Source organism: Cebus imitator, unplaced genomic scaffold (assembly GCF_001604975.1).
Source record: "Cebus imitator isolate Cc_AM_T3 unplaced genomic scaffold, Cebus_imitator-1.0 Scaffold576, whole genome shotgun sequence".
NCBI classification, from domain to species: domain Eukaryota; kingdom Metazoa; phylum Chordata; class Mammalia; order Primates; family Cebidae; genus Cebus; species Cebus imitator.
This window is the reverse complement of record NW_016107891.1, coordinates 561,493-579,305: the sequence shown is the minus strand read 5'-3', so window position 1 is coordinate 579,305 and position 17,813 is coordinate 561,493. Positions and strand designations below refer to the sequence as shown.

Here is a 17,813-nt window from a genome sequence, read left to right as displayed (position 1 = left end):
CCGTCTCAAAAAAAAAAAAAAAAGAAGAAAAAAAAAGATTAAGCAGACATTTTAGATTTAAAGAGGCTATGATGCTGGAATAAGAACAATTCAATTTTCACAAACATTTATGGAGTTCTACTAAGTACTAGGAACCATGCTAGATGTTAGAGTATCAAAATGAATGAGACATATAGGCCTTCCTATTGAGGAACATCGAGCATTATCGGGGGAAAGACATATAAACATATCATTTCAACATAATGTATTAAGAAGGAAGACACATAAACAGAGTATTATAAGAGAACAAAAAAAAAGCTACCAGTTTATTCTGGGAGTTTAGAGAAGACTTCTTTTTTTTAAATATATATTTTATTGCGCTTTTGGTTCTGGGGTACATGTGCAGAACATGCAGGATTGTTGCATAGGTACATACATGGCAATGTGTTTTGCTGCCTCTATCCCCTCATCACCTATATCTGGCGTTTCTCCCCATGCTATCCCTCCCCAGCCTAAGACTTCTTACATGAGATGATATCTAGGCTGATTCTTAAAAGATGAATAAAAGGTAGAGTAGGAAGGGAGGGGCTTCCAGTATGAAGAAAGAGCATGAACATGAACTTCTTCAAATATGAAAGAACATGGCAAATCTTGGAGTAAGGAATCAAGTACAAGGAGGTAAGTAGCAGGAAGTTAGGCTGAGAGGTAGCTCAGAACCAGGCAGTAGAAGGCATTACATAAAGACATTGGATTTTATATTGAAAGGCCTAGGGAGATATTCAAATGAAGTGGCACACTGACATATTTTACTTAGCTCTTCCTACAGTGTGCAAAAAGTTTAAAGGGAGGGCAAGAGTGGCTAGGTCATTTAGAATGCTATTGCCGTCTTTAAGTGAGAAATAATAATGGACCTGGATGGGCATGTTGTCAAGTAAAGATATAATACAGTGGCCCAAATTTGAGAATCATTTAAGGTATAAAAGTTATCATGACTTGATAAGTGGTTATGGGGGGGAAACTTTTTTTTAATGAAGTATCAAATTTGAAGCACTGATTTTTGAGTTATGCAACTGGTTGAATGAGACTAGAATTTACTGTGAGGAGGAACTCTGTGGGAGGAGACAATTTAGGTGTAAGGGAGATCAAGATGTCATTAAAGGGTTCTTCCAGAGGATAGGAATATTTTTGGTTGCTGATATATTTTCAGTACCTTTAACAGTGTCTGGCACCTAATATGTGTAAAGGTCTGATATATTTGCAATAGGAGTCCTAGAAGAAGAGAAGAGGGAATGGTACAGAAGGAATATTTGAAGATATGATGATGAGGAGTTTTCAAAATGTAATGAAAGCATTGCATTATTTTTCTATTGCTGCATATCAAATTACCGCAAACTTAGTGGTTTAAAAAAAATCCACATATTAGCTAATAGTTCTATAGGTCAGAAGTCCAGGTGTGGCATGACTGACTTCTCTGGTCGCAGTGTTAAAGGCTGAAGTCACAATGTTGGCCAGGCTACATTCCTTTCTGGAGGCTGTGGGTAAGAATCCACATGTAGCCTCATTCATGTTGGCTGAATTCAGTTCCTTGTAGCAATAGGACTTAAGTCCCTGTTTCATTGCCACATGTCAGCTGTGAGTCACTTTGATCTCTTAGATACTGCCTGCCATATTTGCCATGTAGTTGTCCCAGTCTTCAAAGCCAATGAAAAACCTTTCTGGCATCAACTCTCTTTCTTGCTTCAAGTCTCTTTCACTAAGAAGAGACGTGTCTCTTTTAAAGGATCCCTGGATTAGGTCATCCCAACGAAGGACCATTGCCCTTTCTTAAAGTCAGCTGTCCCATATACATAACCTAATAATGCAAGTGAAACCTTATATTCATAATCCCTCTCACACTCCAGGGGAAAGGATTTTACAACAGCAAGTGTGACTTGAGGTCATCTTAGAAATCTGCCTATCACAAGCATCAGTTCATGAGTTCAAAAAGTTACTATAACCCAAAGCAGAATAAGTGAAAGAAAAAAACCCCTCATGTAGGTGTATTTTAGTAAGAACCTCCAAATAATAATAATAATAAAATAAAGAAAAAAGTCTTAAAAGCATTTGGAGAAAAAAAAAGTATTACCTTACAAGGAATAGCAATTAGATTGACTTTGACTTTTCAACAGAAACAACATAAAGATAATAGAATTACATTTTCAAAATGCTGAGAAAAGTAACTGCCAACCTAAAATTTTATCTGGTGAATTCTATATACAGCCTTTTAAAATGGAAGTAAAATAGATGTTTTTAGATGGTCCACAACGTAGGGAACCTGTCACCAAAAACCAAAGGAAATACTAAGGATCTTCAGTCAGAAGTAAACTGATCCTAAATGAAATCCTGGAAATAGATAATGAATGAAGTACAGGGGAGAGGTTAAATATGTGGGTAGATCTGAATGTCCATTGATCATATTTTAAAAAATAGTAATATCTTGACAAACAAAGTAGTGCATGCCTGTAGTCCCAGCTACTTGAGAGGCCGAGGTGAGGATCTTGAGCCCAAGAGCTTGAGGCTGCAGTGTGCCATGATCATGCCATTGCACTCCAGTCTGGGTGATAAAATGAGACTCTGAATCTATAAATGAATGAATGAAAGAGAAACTCTGAATCTATAAATGAATGAAGGAATACATAAATTAAATAGTAATATGTGGCGCCCGTGTGTGTGTATACAATTAAAATACACAATAATAGCACTTGAGGGAGGAGGATAAATGCAGTTAACATAAACTCTCTAATTTCTGTTATACTTTAATAAGTCAAATATACATTATTATTCATAGAATAATCAATAAAAACAGTAAAAGAATGTATAACAATTAAAGGAGAAAATTGAATAATGCAAATTACTATTAGTACAAAACAAAGCAAGGAGAGAAAAGATAACAGAATAGGTAAGACAAACAGAAAGTAAACAGAAATGAACAAAGGCTCCAAGAAATATGGGATTATGTGAAAAGACCTAATCCACTCTTGATCAGTGTACCTGAATATGATAGGGAGAATGAATCCAAGCTGGAAAACACACTCCAGGATATTATCCAGGAGAACTTCCCAAGCCTAGCAAGGCAGTCCAACATTCAAATCCAAGAAATACAGAGAACTCCACAAAGATATTCCTCAAGAAGAGCAACCCCAAGGCACATAATCCACATAAGGAAAAAATGATAAGTGCAGTCAGAAAGAAAGGTCAGATCACCCACAGAGGGAAGCCAATCAGGCTCACAGCGAATCTCTCAGCAGAAACCCTACAAGCCAGAAGAGAGTGGGGGCCAATATTGAACATCCTTAAAGAAAAGAATTTTCAACCCAGAATCTCATATCCAGCCAAACTAATCTTCATAAGTGAAGAAGAAATGAAATCCTTTACAGACAAGCAATTACTGAGAGATTTCATCACCACCAGACCTGCCCTACAAGAGCACCTGAAAGAAACACTAAGCATGGAAAGGAACAGGAACTAGCCACTGCAAAAGCACACCAAATGGGAAAGACCAAAAATGCAATGAAGAAAATGAGTCAACTAATGGGCAAGAAAACCAGCCAGTAACAAAATGGCAGGATCAAATTCACACATAACAATATTAACATTGAATGTAAAAGGCCTAAATGCCCCCATCAAAAGACACAGACTGGCAAACTCGATAAAAAGTCAAGACCCATCAGAGTGCTGTTTTCAGGAAACCCATCTCACATACAAAGACACACATACACTCAAAGGGATGGAATAAGATTTGCTAAGCAAATGGAGAAAAAAAAAAAGCAGGAATTACAATCCTAGTCTGATAAAATGGACTTCAAACCAATAAAGATCAAAAGAGACAAAGAAGGGCATTACATAATGTTAAAAGGATCAATCCAACAAGAAGAGCTAACTATTCTAAACATACATGCACCCAACACAGGAGCACCCAGATACATAAAGCAAGTTCTCAATGACCTAAAATGAGATTTAGACTCCCACACAATAATAGTGGGAGACTTCAACACTCCACATCAATATTAGACAGATGAATGAGACAGAAAATTAACAAGGACATCCAGAACTTGAATGCAGAGCTGGACCAAGCAGACCTAATAGACATGTACAGAATGCTCCACTCCAAATCCACAGAATATACATTTTTCTAAGCACCGCATTGCACTTAATCTAAAATTGACCACATCATTGGAAGCAAATCACTCCTCAGCAAATGCAAAAGAATGGAAATCATAACAAACAGTCTGTCAGATCACAGGGCAATCAGATTAGAATTCAGGATTAAGAAACACACTCAAATCCACACAACCACGTGGAAACTGAACAGCTTGCTTCTGAGTGTACACTGGATAAACAATGTAATGAAGGCAGAAATAAAGATGTTCTCTGAAACCAGTCAGAATGAAGGCAAAACTTACCAGAATCTCTGGGACAGCTTTAAAGCAGTGTCAAGAGGGAAATTTATAGTAATAAGTGCTCACATAAGAAACAAGGAAAGATCTAAAATTGACACCCTATCATCAAAAATGAAAGAGCTAGAGCAGCAAGGTCAAAAAACTCAAAAGCTAGCAGAAGGCAAGAAATAACTAAGATCAGAGCCAAACTAAAGGAGATAGAGACACAAAAAACCCTTCAAGAAATCAATAAATCCAGGAGTTGGTTTCTTGAAAAAATCAACAAAATAGACCGCTAACCAGACTAATAAAAAAGAAAAGAGAGAAGAATCAAATAGATGCAATAAAAAAGGATAAATGGGATATCAACACTGATCCCACAGAAATACAAACTACTATCAGAAATTACTATAAACAGCTCTATGCACATAAACAAGTAAACCAGAAAGAAATGGATAAATTCCTGGACACTTGTACTCTACCAAGACTAAACCAGGAGGAAGTTGAAACCCTGAATAGACCAATAACAAGGGCTGAAGTTGAGTCAGCAATCAATAGCCTACCAACCAAAAAAAGTCCAGGTCCAGATGGGTTCACAGCCGAATTCTACCAGATGTACAAAGAGGAGCTGGTACCATTCCTTCTGAAACTATATCAAACAATACAAGGTGGTAATCCTCTCTAACTCATTTTATGAGACCAACATCATCCTGATACCAAAACCAGAGACTCAACTAAAAAAGAAAGCTTTAGGCCAATATCCATGATGAACATCGATGCAAAAATCTTCAAAAAAAATACTGGTAAACCAAATGCTACAGCACATCAAGAAGCTTATTCATCACAATCAAGTAGGCTTCATCCGGGGTATACAAAGCTGGTTCAACATACACAAGTCCATAAATGTAATCCATCACATAAACAGAATCAAAGACAAAAAACACATTTTTCTTAATAGATGCAGAGAAGGCCTTTGACAAAACTCAACAGCCCTTCATGCTAAAAACTCTCAATAAACTAGGTATCAAAGGAATGTATCATAAAATGATAAAAGCTATTTATGACAGACCTACAGACAATATCATACTCAATGGGCAAAAGCTGGAAGAATTCCCTTTCAAATCAGGCACTAGACAAGAATGCCCTCTCTCAACACTCCTATTCAATATAGCATTGGAAGTTCTAGCCAGAGCAATCAGGCAAGAAAAAAAATATGTAAAGCATATTCAGTTAGGAAAGGAGAAAGTCAAACTGTCTCGATTTGCAGACGACATGATTGTCTATTTAGAAGACCCCATCGTTTCAGCCCAAAATCTCCTTAAGATGATAAGCAACTTCAGCAGAGTCTCAGGATACAAAATCAATGTGCAGAAATCACAAGCATTCCTATATACCGATAACAGACTTAAAGAGAGCCAAATCAAGAGTGAACTCCCATTCACAATTGTTACAAAGAGAATAAAATACCTAGGAGTACAACTAAGAAAGGATGAAAAGGACTTCTTCAAGAACTACAAACAGCTTCTCAACGAAATAAAAGAGAACACAAACAGATGGAAAAACATTCCATGCTCATGATTTGGAAGAATCAATATCATGAAAATGACCATACTGCTCAAAATAATTTATAGGTTCAATGCTATCCCCATCAATGACCTTCACAGAATTGGAAAAAACCACTTTAAACTTCATATGGAATTACAAGAGAACCCGCATAGCCAAGACAGTCCTAACCAACAACAACAACAAAGCCAGAGGCATCACATTGCCAGACTTCAAACTATACTACAAGGCTATAGTAATCAAAACAGCATGGTACTGGTACCAAAACAGAGACATAGACCAATGGAACAGAACAGAGGCCTCAGAAGCAACACCACACATCTACAACCATCTGATCTTTGGAAAACCTGACAAAAATAAGCAATGGGGAAAGGACTCCATGTTTAACAAATGGTGTTGGGAAAACTGGCTATCAATGTGCAGAAAGCAGAAACTGGACCCCTTCCTGTCACCTTACACTAAAATTAAAATTAACTCCAGATGGATTAACAATTTTAACATAAAACCTAATACCATAAAAGCACTAGAAGAAAACCTAGGCCAAACCATCCAGGACATAGACATAGGAAAAGGCTTCATGACTAAAACACCAAAAGCAATGGCAACAAAAGCCAAGATAGACAAATAGTATCTAATTAAAATTCAGAGCTTTTGTACAGCAAAAGAAACCATCATTAGAGTGAACTGGCAACCAACAGAATGGGAAAAAAATTTTGCAGTCTACCCATCTGACAAAGGGCTAATATCCAGAATCTACAAAGAACTAAAACAGATACACAAGAATAAAACAACCCCATTCGAATGTGAGGGGGAGAACTAGGGGAGGGACAGTGGAGGGTGGGGAGTTGGGGAGGGATAACATGGGGAGAAATGCCAGATATAGGTGGTGGGGAGGAAGGCAGTAAACCACATTGCCATGTATGTACCTGTGCAACAATCCTGCATGTTCTTCACATGTACCCCAAAACCTAAAATTCAATTTTATATATATATATATATATATATGTTAAGTGGGCAAAGGATATGAACAGATACTTTTCAAAAGAAGACGTATATGAGGCCAGCAAATATATGAAAAAATGCTCATCATCACTGGTCATTAGAGAAATGCAAATCAAAATCACATTGAGATACTATCTCACGCCAGTTAGAATGGCGATCATTAAAAAATTTGGAGACAACAGATGCTGAAGAGGATGTGGAGAAATAGAAACACTCTTACACAGTCGGTGGGAATGTAATTTATTTCAACCATTGTGGAAGACAGTGTGGCGATTTCTCAAGGACCTAGAAATAGAAATTCCATTTGACCCAGCAATCCCATTCCTGGGTATATACCCAAAGGATTATAAATCATTCTATTATAAAAACACATGCATACGTATGTTCACTGCAGCCCTGTTTACAATAGCAAAGACCTGGAACCAACCCAAATGCCCATCAATGATAGGCTGGACAAGGAAAATGTGGCACATATACACCATGGAATACTTCACAGCCATAAAAAACGATGAGTTCTGTCCTTTGTAGACTGGGATGAGTCTGGAAACCATCATTCTCAGGAAACTGACACAGGAACAGAAAACCTAACACCACATATTCTCACTCATAGGTAGATGTTGAACAATGAGAACACGTGGACTCAGGGAGAGGAGCAGCATACACTGGGGGCAGTTTGGGGGGACTAGTGGAGGGACAGTGTTGGGTCGGAAGGGTGGGGAGGGATAACATGGGGAGAAATGCAGGTTATAGTATGCACTTCTGCAACAACCCTGCATGACCTGCACATGTACCCCAGAAACTAAAGTAAAAGAAAAACAAAAAGAAAATAAAAGGATGGAAGAAGTATATAATGCAGATACTACCCCAAAGAAAACTGAGATAGCTTATATTAATACCAGACAAAGGTGACTTTAAGATAGAAACCTTTACTAAGTATAGGGCTATTTTAGAATGATAACAGGGACAATCCACCAAGTAGAAACAATTATTCTGATTTGTATGCACTTAACACTCGAAATAGGCAAAGCAAAAATTGACAGATGCCCAATAAATAAATTCACAATCATAATCAGAGATCTTAAAATATATCTCTCAGTAACTGATAGAATATCAGACAAAAAAGAGAAAACAAATAACTATATAGAAGAGTTAGACATCGCTTCTCGGCCTTTTGGCTAAGGTCAAGTGTAGAAGAGTTAGACAGTAATATTAACAAACTTGATCTAATTGATATATATAGACAACCACATGCAACAATTGCAGAACACATATTCTTTTTTTGCACATAGAATAATACGTGATGTGTTGGACCATAAAGCAAATCTCAAAAACTTTAAACAATTATAGTATTTTTTGGCCACACAGACATTAAGTTAGAAAACAAGAAATAAATTAGAAAATTACCCTAAAATTAGTAGTATACTTTAAAATAACCTGTGGGCCAAATTTTTAATAATTGTAATGGAAAATAGAAAATATTTTGAACTGACTGAGAAATGGAAATATAGTATATCAAAATTCAAAGGGATACTGTTAAATCATTACTGTAAGGTAAATTTGTAGCCTTAAAATGCATATTTTGCAAAAGAGGAAAGGCTAAAAGTCAATGACATATGGATCTATCTCAGGGAATTGGAAAAACAATCGAATATTAATCCTAAAGAATGTAGAAAGAAGCAAAGATAAGGACAGAATTTCCTATAAGAAAGACACGTTTGATAGACAGCATTATTTAAACTGAAGTTTCTGTTATAAAAAGGCTAATAAAATTGATAATATCACTAGAAATATGGATAAAGAAACAAAAAGAGATAGAGAAAGTATAAATAACCAATAGTAGGAATGAGGCAGGAGATACCATTATATATCACAAAACAGAAAAGTTACAATTGGATATTATAAATGATTTTGTCAGTGTACTAAAAATTTAAATAAAATAGATAAATTACTAGGAAATATAACTTACCAACAAGAACACCAGGAGACAAATTTCTGCACTGACCTATAACTCTTAAGGAACTTAAACCTGTCCCACAAAGAAAAGCTCAGACTCAGATGCCTTCACTGAGTAATTCTATCAAAATTTAAGAAAGAAATAATATCAGTCTCACATGACATTTTCCAGAGAACAGAAGAAAGCTGATAGCTTTACAACTCTTTTCATAAAGTTAATGTTGTAACTAAAATAAGGAAAATATGAGAAAGTAAAATTTGGGGCTAAGTTTACACATCAATATAGATGCAAAATTTCTAAGAAACTATTAGAAAATTTTAATCAATGATGTATTAAAAGGATAATATAGTGCTCCCCTCCCTGGGTGGGGAGCTAGGGAGAGATAGCAAGGGGAGAGATGCCAGATGTAGGTGATGGGGAGGAAGGCAGCAAATCACACTGCCACATGTGTACCTATGCAACAATCTTGCATGTTCTTCACATGTACCCCAAAACCGAAAATGCAATAAAATAAATAAATGGGAAGAATTTACAAAAAAAAAAGGATAATATAACCCATTGTAGTTGGGTTTATGCCAATGTTGCAAAGTTGGTTTACATTTTAAAAATGAATCGAGGTAACTCACCACAGAAAGAAACAAAGGAGAAAAATCATCTTGTCAAATCAATAAATTTTTTAAAACCCTAAAATTCAATATCCATTTATGAGAGAAAAAATATTTTGGCAAACTAGGAATAAAAAGTAGCTTCTGATAAAGTTTATTTACAAAGCCATCTACAACATACCATCCATAATAGCCAACATTCCAAAAAATACTAAATATCTAACAAAATGGGTAAATAGTCATAATATGGAGGGAGGACAATAGTCAATAAAGGCAGACTCAGAGATGACCCAGATTTTGGTGTTTTCTGAACAGGACATTAAAGCAGTTATTGTAAATATGTTAGAGAACTTACAGGAGCAAATGAGTGTAACGAATTAATAGATGGAAAATTTCAGAGGATAAATGGAATTTCTAAATAAGGACCAAGTGGAAATACTAGAACTGAAAAGTGAAGTGGACAATTCTTTGATTCACCTTAACTGCAAACCAGAAACAGAATAAGAAACAGAGCAGTAAATAGAAAATATCAAAATTGAAGAACAGGAAAAAACAAAATGAAAGAGGATAACAAGGTGTAAGAAAAATCTGACATATGAGAAATGAATAGAGATAGAGGTAACATTTTCTAACTTATTTTGTGATCATTGAAAAGTCAGGAAACAACAGATGCTGGAGAGGATGCAGAGAAATAGGAATGCCTTTACACTGTTGGTGGGAGTGTAAATTAATTCAACCATTGTGGAAGACACTGTGGCAATTGCTCGAGGATCTAGAACCAGAAATACCACTTGACCCAGCAATTTCATTACTGAGTATATACCCAAAAGATTATAAATCATTCTACTCTAAAGATACACACACATGTATGTTTATTGCAACATTATTCACAATAGCAAAGACTTGGAACCAACCCAAAAGCCCATCAATGTTACACTGGACAAAGAAAATGTGACACATATACACCTTATAATACTATGCAGCCATAAAAAAGAATGAGTTCATGTCCTTTGTAGGGACATGGATGAAGCTGGAAACCATCATTCTCAGCAAACTGACAAAGGAACAGAAAACCAAACACCACATGTTCTCACTCATAAGTGGGAGTTGATCAATGAGAACATATGGACACAGGGAGGGGAACGTCACATACCGGGGCCTGTCAGGGGAGTAGGGGGTAAGGGGAGGGATAGCATTAGGAGAAATACCTAATGTAGATGACAGGTTGATGTGTGTAGCAAACCACCATGGCACATGTATACCTATGTAACAAACCTGCACATTCTGCATGTTTCCCAGAATTTAAAGTATAATTTTAAAAAAAGCAGATGTCACACACACACACACACACACACACACACGCACACACACAAACCAGACCATGTATTCCTCATGTATCTAGATGCAAAATGCTGTAACAAAATTTCAGCACATTGAATCCAACAATGTATAAAAAGGATAATATATCATAATCAAGTGGGGTTTATTCCAGAAATGCAAGATTGTTTTAACATAGGAAGTCAATCAGAATAATTAACCACTTTACTAGAATAAAGCAACAAGCTATAAAATAATCTCAATAGATGTAGAAAGTACATTTAATAAAATTCAACTCATGTTCCTGATAAATACTCTCAGAAAACTAGGAATTGAAGGAAACTTCCCCAGCCTGAAAAAGGCCATTAATAACAATAACAAAAATCCAAAAACATTGCTAACAATATACTTAATCATGAAATTAGAACACTTTTCCCTAAGATCAGGAACAAGGCAAGGATGTCTGTGCTCACTTCTCCTATTTAGTATTGTACTTGAGGTCCTAACTAGTGAGTTCAGTGAAGCGAAAAACAAAAGATATAAAGTTTGCAAAAGAAGATGTAGAACTGTATTCGTATATGACATTTCTTATGTAGAAAATCCTAGGAAATTTCCAAAACCATTACTGGAAATAGTAACTGATTTTAATATGATTACAGCATTCCCGGTCAGAATATAAAAATAAGTTGTATTGTGTACACTATTAGCAATTGCAAATTGAAATTTTAAAATGCTGCTTGTAATAGCACCATAAATGACTTAGGAATGAATTCAATGAAAGATGTGCAAGATCTCTATACTTGTTATTGTCAGAATTTTTAATTTTTGCCAATCAAATGGTTATATCATATCTCACTGTGGCTAGATTAAAATTCCCTAATCATTAATGATGTTGAACATCTCTTCATGAATTTATTGACCATATTGACCATAGTGTTTTCTCTTAGAAATGTCTGTTTGTACTATTTGCTCACATACTGTTTGCTTTTCCTATTGATCTGTAGGATGTCTTTTTTTTTTTCTTCTTCTTCTTCTTTTTTGAGACAGTCTCACTCTGTCACCCAGGCTGGAGTACATTGGTGCGATCTTGACTCACTGCAACCTCTGCCTCCTGAGTTCAAACAATTCTCCTGCTTTAGCCTCCTAAGTAGCTGGGATTACACGTGCATGCCACCACGTGCAGATACTTTTTGTATTTTTCAGTAGAGATGGGGTTTCACTATGTTGGTCAGGCTGGTCTCAAACTCCTGACATTGTGATCCACTCACCTCGGCCTCCTAAAGTGCTGTGATTACAGGCTTGAGCCACTGAGCCCAGCCTGTAGGATGACTTTAAATATTTTTGATATTACTACTTTGTCAGTTGTATGAATTTCAGATACTTGCTCCCAGTTTGCAAATTTCTTGATTATTAATCCCTTGTCAGATGAGTGGTTTGCAAATATTTTCTCCAATTCTCTGGGTTGTCCCTTCACTTTGTTGGTTGAATCCGTTGATGTACAGTAGGTTTTTAACTTGATGTGATCCCATGTGTCCATTTTTGCTTAGCTTGCCTGTGCTTTTGAAGTCTTAAGAAATCTTCGCCCAGACCAACGTCCTGATATGCTTCCCCAATGTTTTCTTGTAGTAGTTTCATAGTTTGAGGTCTTATATTTAGGTCTTTAATTCACTTAAATTTGATTTTTTTTTTTTTTTTTTATATGGTGGGAGGGTTCTCATTCTTCTGCATACAGATATCCAGTTTAAGTTGGGCTGATTTTTAAAAATTAAAACTGGTAACATATGAGTAGTGAAATTAGGGAAAATGAGGGAAGAGAGACTTTGTTTTCTACCGTTCTTTATGGTTTAAATACTAAACACATGTATTTTTGTATGTGTGTATGGCAGGTGTGGAGATTTTAATTGCATGTGTCATTGAATATGCCAAACCTCATCAACAGTTTCCTTGAAAGAATGGGAATGGTAAATAATGAAAAAATAGGCTTTTTCTTTTATTTTGTATATTTCAGGGTTGTATGGATTCTTTCCAAACCCCGACAATCCCCTTATCTTTTTTTCTGATGTTGTTTTTTACAGTGAGCGAGTTTTATTTTTAGGTAAATATAAAACAACAAAACCTTCAAAGAACACTAATCATATGGAGATCCACCACTTTCCTCAGGCATAGTTAACTTCTTGTTCTTTTACACCTTTCACTGTGTTGTATGCTTAAAATTATTATAAATAGTAGTAGTTATCGCCCTGTACTTGTCTTTCTTCCCCGCTAGATTGTGAACCTCTTAAAAGGTGGCTACGATTGCTGGCTTATTTATGTTTGTATCTTAGTACTTAAGGAAGTACCTATTATAAACCTGCTTAGTAATATTTATTTTGTGAAATAATGAAGTGAGTGAATATTCTTGATTAAGAGGTTGTGTGATGTAGTGGGAGAAGAGTATTTGATTAAGAATTGAATATTTTACTAGGAGTTGGATTTTTTTTTTTTTTTTTTTTTTTTTTTTTTTGAAGATCCAGATAAACATATATTGTAGGCTTCATAGACTACAAAGGAGAAATTGTAGTCTTGGTCTTGGTCTGGAGTCTTGGTCTCATACTCGTCTTTGTTTTTCTTTACAACTCTTTAAAAAATGTAAATTCCATTTTTAGCTTGTGTGTCACAGATTGCCAACCCCTGTTTCAGACAGTACCTATAGGTAAGAGGTTGGAAACAAGAGACAGTGAAGAAATAAATGTAACCCACATATCAGCAGAGGACTTTCTGTGTTCTCTTTCTTGTCCTCAGCCACAAAATCTCAATAAATTTGACTTTAGCCTTCTATTCTCTATCCTGTAATTACAGACTGCTCTCTAGTGATTAGTAAATTCTATTATATCTCTAGCTATGGCTTTAGTGTATATGATTGGTTTCATCCCATATCAGCAGGTAGTTCAGTCCTTTCATCAGTGTATCAGTGTACCCCTCACATACCCACACATATGCATGTAAACACACACACATATGCACTCACCAGTCCACTCATAATAAGTATTTTGTGGGTTTGGTTACATTACTGCATATTTGAGGGTGTAATTGAGAAGGTTCACATCAAGAACCACAGAGCCTATCTGAAATCAGATAGCTCTCTCAGTCTTCTGCCACAGGACAAATAAATTCCTTTTAAGACCTTATGCAAATGGGGTTGTTTTATTAATTTTTCTAAAACTATGCTACTCAGCATCACCAACTCCAAGCAGGTTTATCAAGGCATTTTCCCAACAGATACAGTTTATTCCTAACAATGGCCATAATAATGATAATAATAGCAGCTGATACATATGTAAGGCTTAGTGTGAGACACATAATTCTAAATATTTTAGTCCTCACACTAAAGCCATGGGATAAATACTATTATTACCCTCATTTTACAAAGGAGGAAATGGAGTCACTGAGGGTTTAATTTGCTCACAGCACACATAACCAGCAAAGAAGAGACTTTCAAGTAGTCAGAATATGGGGGATCAATAGTGTCACAAGCAGAGAGATCCAGAAGGATGAGACATAAAAAATAATCCTTTTACAATTATGAGTCAGTTGACAGCATAATGACAGGGATGCATTCTGAGAAATGCCTCATTCAGGAATTTCATGGTTGTGTGAACATCCTAGAGTGTAAACAAACCCAAATGGTATAGCTTACTACACATCTATGCTATGTGATATGTATAGCCTGTTGCTCCTAGGCTACAAATCTGCATAGCATGTGACTGTACTGAATACTGTAGGCAATTGTAATATACTGCTGAGGATTTGTGTATGTAAACACATCTAAACATAGAAAAGACAAAGCACTGTGCTATGTTACCATGTTACTAGCTGATAGGAATTTTTCAGCTCCATTATAATCTCATGGGACCACCATCATATATGTGATCTGTTATTGATGGAAATGTCATTATGCAGATGACTGTATGTGCTTGGAATGTTAAGATTAGTGAATTGTTTAAAGCACTGCTTCAGTTATTAGGGCAAAAGAAGGATTCTATAACATAAAATAAGGGTGGCTAATAAGAAAATGTTAATAGTATTTATAGATCACTTATGCTTAGCTTTTCAGAATTTCTCCTTTGTTTAATCCTCAGTAGTTGAGATCATTAAATCTATCAGTTTGCATAATTATATCTGTAGTGTTTTTCCTGTAGCCTCATAAAAGTTGTTTTATATTACTACTAACTTGTTATTATCCAATCTTCTAGGATGTGGTACCATAGATTGTCCCACCTACAAAGCAGACTTCAGGACTTGCTGAAAGGAGGAGTCATATGTCAGGCCCTACCCCAGCCCACCTTTAAAAGCTTACTTCCTTTAGCTGTTCGTTGGCACCATACAGCCTCTAAGTCTCTGACTTGTGCTTGGCAGCAACATGAAGATCATTTTGGTAAGAGATTGTGAAGACAGATACTTTAAATAATTGTGGTAAGAATTATTTGCTTTTGCAGCACATATATCAAAAATTGGAATGATAAAATTGTGGTAAGAAAACACATAGTGTAAAATTTACTATCTTAACCATTTTAAGTGTGCAATTCACACTGTTATGCAATGATAAATACCTTTTGTGTGGTCCGAAAAATACTTTTTGTGAAGTTCTAGAAGTTGGGAGAAAGATAAAAATAGCAGAGGGCAGTACTGAAATCCCTTCCCAAGTAGGGGAAGGCATCTTGGCCTGCTCCAGCTCCGCTCGATCTCCCTGTCTTACCTAAGGGAAAAAAAGAAAGAAAAGAAAGCCTTAATATTAAAGGTAGAGAGTTTCAAAGATATAGACTAGGAATATTACAACCACAGAAAGTATTAGGTGACAGGAGGGAATGCTTTAACTATGTGTATATGTATAAGGCTGCCATAACAAATTACACAAACTAGGTGGTTTAAAACAACAGTTCATTTTCTCAGTCTTGGAGCATTGGTAAGGCCATGCTTCCTCCAAATGCTTTAGGAGTTTTTCCTTGCCTTTTCTAGTTTCTTGTGGTTACTGGCAATCCTTAGCATTACTTTGCTTGTGGTAGCATTACTCCAGTCTCTGCTTTCATTTTTACATGGCTGCCTTTATAATGTCTAATCTCTGTCTTCAAATCTTTCTCTCTTTATAAAGATAGCAGTCATTGGATTTAGAGTCCACCCTAATCCAGTGTGACCTCATTTTAACTTGATTACATCTGCAAAGATGCTTTTAAATAAGGTCACATTCACAGGTACCATGGGTTAGGGCTTCAACATATCTTTTTGGGGGTTACAGTTCAATCTACCACACCTTGGAAGAAAAAAACAATTGTGAAAGCCACTCTTCCAAGACACAGGCTCACTGTGCACTCCAAAGACTGAGACTTAATCTGAAGATTGTAGAATGCCCTCATCCCCCTATACCCTACAACAAGCTAATAAACCTCCAGTTAAAATGACAGTGGATTACAGCTGGAAGGGCTGCAAGAGACAGACAGTCTCTGAGGTACAACACAAAGGGAAGGGCCAAGGCCAAGAGAGAAGACAACAAAATCACTAGAGAAATTAATGCTTCTGGTACCCATAGAGACGACAAACATCAAACACAACCTTACTCCAGGCCAGATTAATATAAATATTCATGGTAAAATCCTATTTACCTCAGTAGCTATTGCTTTATACAAGATGTCTGGCTTTTAATAATAACAAAATTACAAAACTTGCTAAGGCAAGAAATAACACAATTTGAAGAGACAAAGCAAGATCAGAACCAGACATATATACGACACAGGTGTTGAAATTATCAGTCAGAATTTTAGGACTTTTTACTATTTCCAAGAAAAATGTAATTGAAATTTTGACAGGAGTTGCACTGAATCTGTAGATCACATTGAATAGTACAGATATTTTAATAATATTAATTCTTCCAATCCATGAACATAGAACATTTTTTCATTTATTTGTGTTTTCTCCAATTTATTTAAACAATGTTTTATAGTTTTGGGTGTAGAGATTGTTAATCTCCTTGGTTAAATTTATTTCTAAATTTTTTTTGCAACTATTATAAATGAGATTGTTTTCTTGATTTCTTTTTTAATTGGTTCATTGTTAGGGTATAGAAGCAATACTAATTTTTGTGTGTGGATTTTGCTGAATTTATTAAGTCTAACAGTTTTTTGGTGGTATATTTAGAGTTTTCTATACATAAGATTATTTCATCAGTGAACAGAGACAATTTCATCTCTTTCTTTTTTGTTTGGATGTCTTTTATGTCTTTTCCTTGCCTAATTACTCTGGCTACAAGTTCCAGTGCTATGTGGAATAAGAGTAGGAAGAATGAGCATCCTTGCCTTGTTCCTGATCTGAAAGGAAAAGCTTTCAAATTAAGACCCTGAATGGCTAAATCAATCCTGAGCAAAAAGAACAAAGCTGGAGGCATCATACTACCTGATTTCAAAATATGTTACAAAGCAATAGTAGTCAAAACAATATATTACTGGCATAAAAATAGATACATTGACAAATGCATTATAAATACACATACACACACACACATGCACACACACACACACACACTTTAAAACAAACAAGCAAAATCTCACACATAGGCATATTTTATTAAAACTGCAGCAAACCAAAGACAAAGAGACAATATTGCAGGCAGCCTAATGGGGAAAAAATCACCTTACCTACAAAGAAACAAAGATAAGAATTGCAGTGGACATGTCATCAGGACCGTGCAAGCAAGAACACTATGGATTGACAACCTTATAGAGTTAAAGGGGGGAAAACTACCAATGTAGAATTATATATCCAGCAAAATGATCCTTCAAAAGTGAAATATAAAGACTTTTTCATACATCAGTACCATATTGATTACTGTTGCTTTGTTGCATGTTTTGAAATTGGGACGTGCAAGGCCTCCAATTTTATTCTCCTTTTTCAAGATTGTTTTGACTATTCAGGGTCCCTTGAGATTCTCTATACTTTTAGGAAGTT

General features: G+C 35.7%; 1 protein-coding gene across 3 annotated transcripts in view; it reads left to right on the top strand.

Annotated features, from left to right (window-relative positions):
* Positions 1-17,813, top strand: part of TMLHE (trimethyllysine hydroxylase, epsilon) — a 164,087-nt gene that overhangs the window by 79,332 nt on the left and 66,942 nt on the right. For 2 of the 3 annotated variants that reach the window (XM_037734140.1, XM_017516223.2), the window contains exon 2: positions 15,071-15,252. The exons of the other annotated variant lie outside the window; for it this stretch is intronic. In XM_037734140.1, coding sequence (XP_037590068.1) covers positions 15,072-15,252 — 181 coding nt within the window. In that variant the 5' untranslated portion in view covers position 15,071. The remainder of the gene's footprint in view (positions 1-15,070; positions 15,253-17,813) is intronic. 3 annotated transcript variants of the gene reach the window in all.